The sequence below is a fragment of the Hippocampus comes genome, unplaced genomic scaffold, assembly GCF_001891065.2.
Source record: "Hippocampus comes isolate QL1 unplaced genomic scaffold, H_comes_QL1_v1.1 scaffold844, whole genome shotgun sequence".
NCBI classification, from domain to species: domain Eukaryota; kingdom Metazoa; phylum Chordata; class Actinopteri; order Syngnathiformes; family Syngnathidae; genus Hippocampus; species Hippocampus comes.
In genome coordinates this window covers 7,915-9,159 of record NW_017805713.1, presented here as the reverse complement: position 1 = coordinate 9,159, position 1,245 = coordinate 7,915, and the positions used below count along the sequence as shown (strand labels likewise).

General features: G+C 50.8%; 1 protein-coding gene across 1 annotated transcript in view; it reads right to left on the bottom strand.

The window, feature by feature from the left end:
• The window catches only part of LOC109523756 (scm-like with four MBT domains protein 1), a 14,443-nt gene that overhangs the window by 5,575 nt on the left and 7,623 nt on the right, over positions 1-1,245 (bottom strand). Inside the window, 4 exon segments of the mRNA XM_019883133.1 lie at positions 1-4; positions 6-85; positions 766-863; positions 1,105-1,238. The exon segment at positions 1-4 is cut by the window's left edge and continues 55 nt beyond it. Of these exon segments, the coding sequence (XP_019738692.1) occupies positions 1-4; positions 6-85; positions 766-863; positions 1,105-1,238 (316 nt within the window).

The window sequence follows — 1,245 nt, the reverse complement described above, 5'->3', positions numbered from 1 at the left end:
GCCTGAGCGGGATGGGCGCGGCGGGGTCCACGGCTTCCAACTTCATCCCTTCTTTGAAACAATGAGGAGCAACTCCAGGCTGCTCCTGACAACCACACAAGCGCAGATTTTGGCTCACGCTCGACAGGTTTTTGTTTTCACTTGAGATATTTGTCCAAGGACCGCGCCTCAGCGTTCGAAAGCCAAACCAACAAACCGAACGACTCCACCAAGTGTAGCGCTCTAAATGCCAAGTCGAGTGTCCTCTTTTTGTTGCTTTCTCGCCGTCGCTTACTCACTTCCACGACGGTGGAAAGACATTTTTGTTTGTGAAAAAGGTTGACGCGTCACGAGAATAAAGTCCCATTTTTTTCAGGATCAAGTCGCAGTATTCTGATTTTGAAGGCCAACATTTAACAAGCGGAGGGAGTCATAGTTTAACAGGTTCATTTTAAAAATACAACTTTATTCTCATAATATGACACCTTTTATTCAGGAAAATACACCCCCCCCCCAAAAAAAAGATTTAGAGTGTCTTGTTCTTAATCAAAAAAAACAAAAAAAAAAAACCCCACGATGTTGGCCTTCATCATGTCAGATGCTCCGCTTGTCCTGAATGGAAGATGTGGAATCTGTTCTCTGAGCCGCCGACCCCCATTTGTTGGTATGAGCTTTCTTTTTGGAATGATATGAAACAATCTGTCGCCAATTCTTTTCTGGAACGATCCAAACTCTTACAGAAAGCCAACGTGCGGAAAAGCAATGAAAGATTCAAGCTGTCGGCACCTTGTTGAGCTCTGCGCTCAGAGCTTCGTCTTGAGGAAGCGCGCTGATCCTCCGCCTCACCTCCTCCCATTCTTCTTCTGTTCGCAGGGTCAACAGGTCTGAAATCGGCACAAATACATTGATCGGCTCCAGAGAGCAAACTGCTTAGCAAGTCTCATTGATCTCATTTCGAACGGTGGTCCCCAAGCCCCGGTGCGCGGCCCATTTGGGATGTATGCAGAGGACTGCTCCGCGCGTGTACTTCGACAAAATAGGAGCACCTCGAATCTCCTTCTTTTGTCTCCAAGCGTACGCACAGCCACAGGACCGTCAAAGCAGAGCGAGGGCCGATCGACTCACCAGAAGGAGGCCCGAGGGCGCGGCCGTGCTCTCGAGCCCAGCCGGGCGGGTGGAGACGTGGGTGGAGGTAAAAGAGCCAGAGGGTGGCGGGGGTGTCCGGGAGGCCCTCCGTGCCCGCCAGCCGGAGCTTCAGGCTCCCCC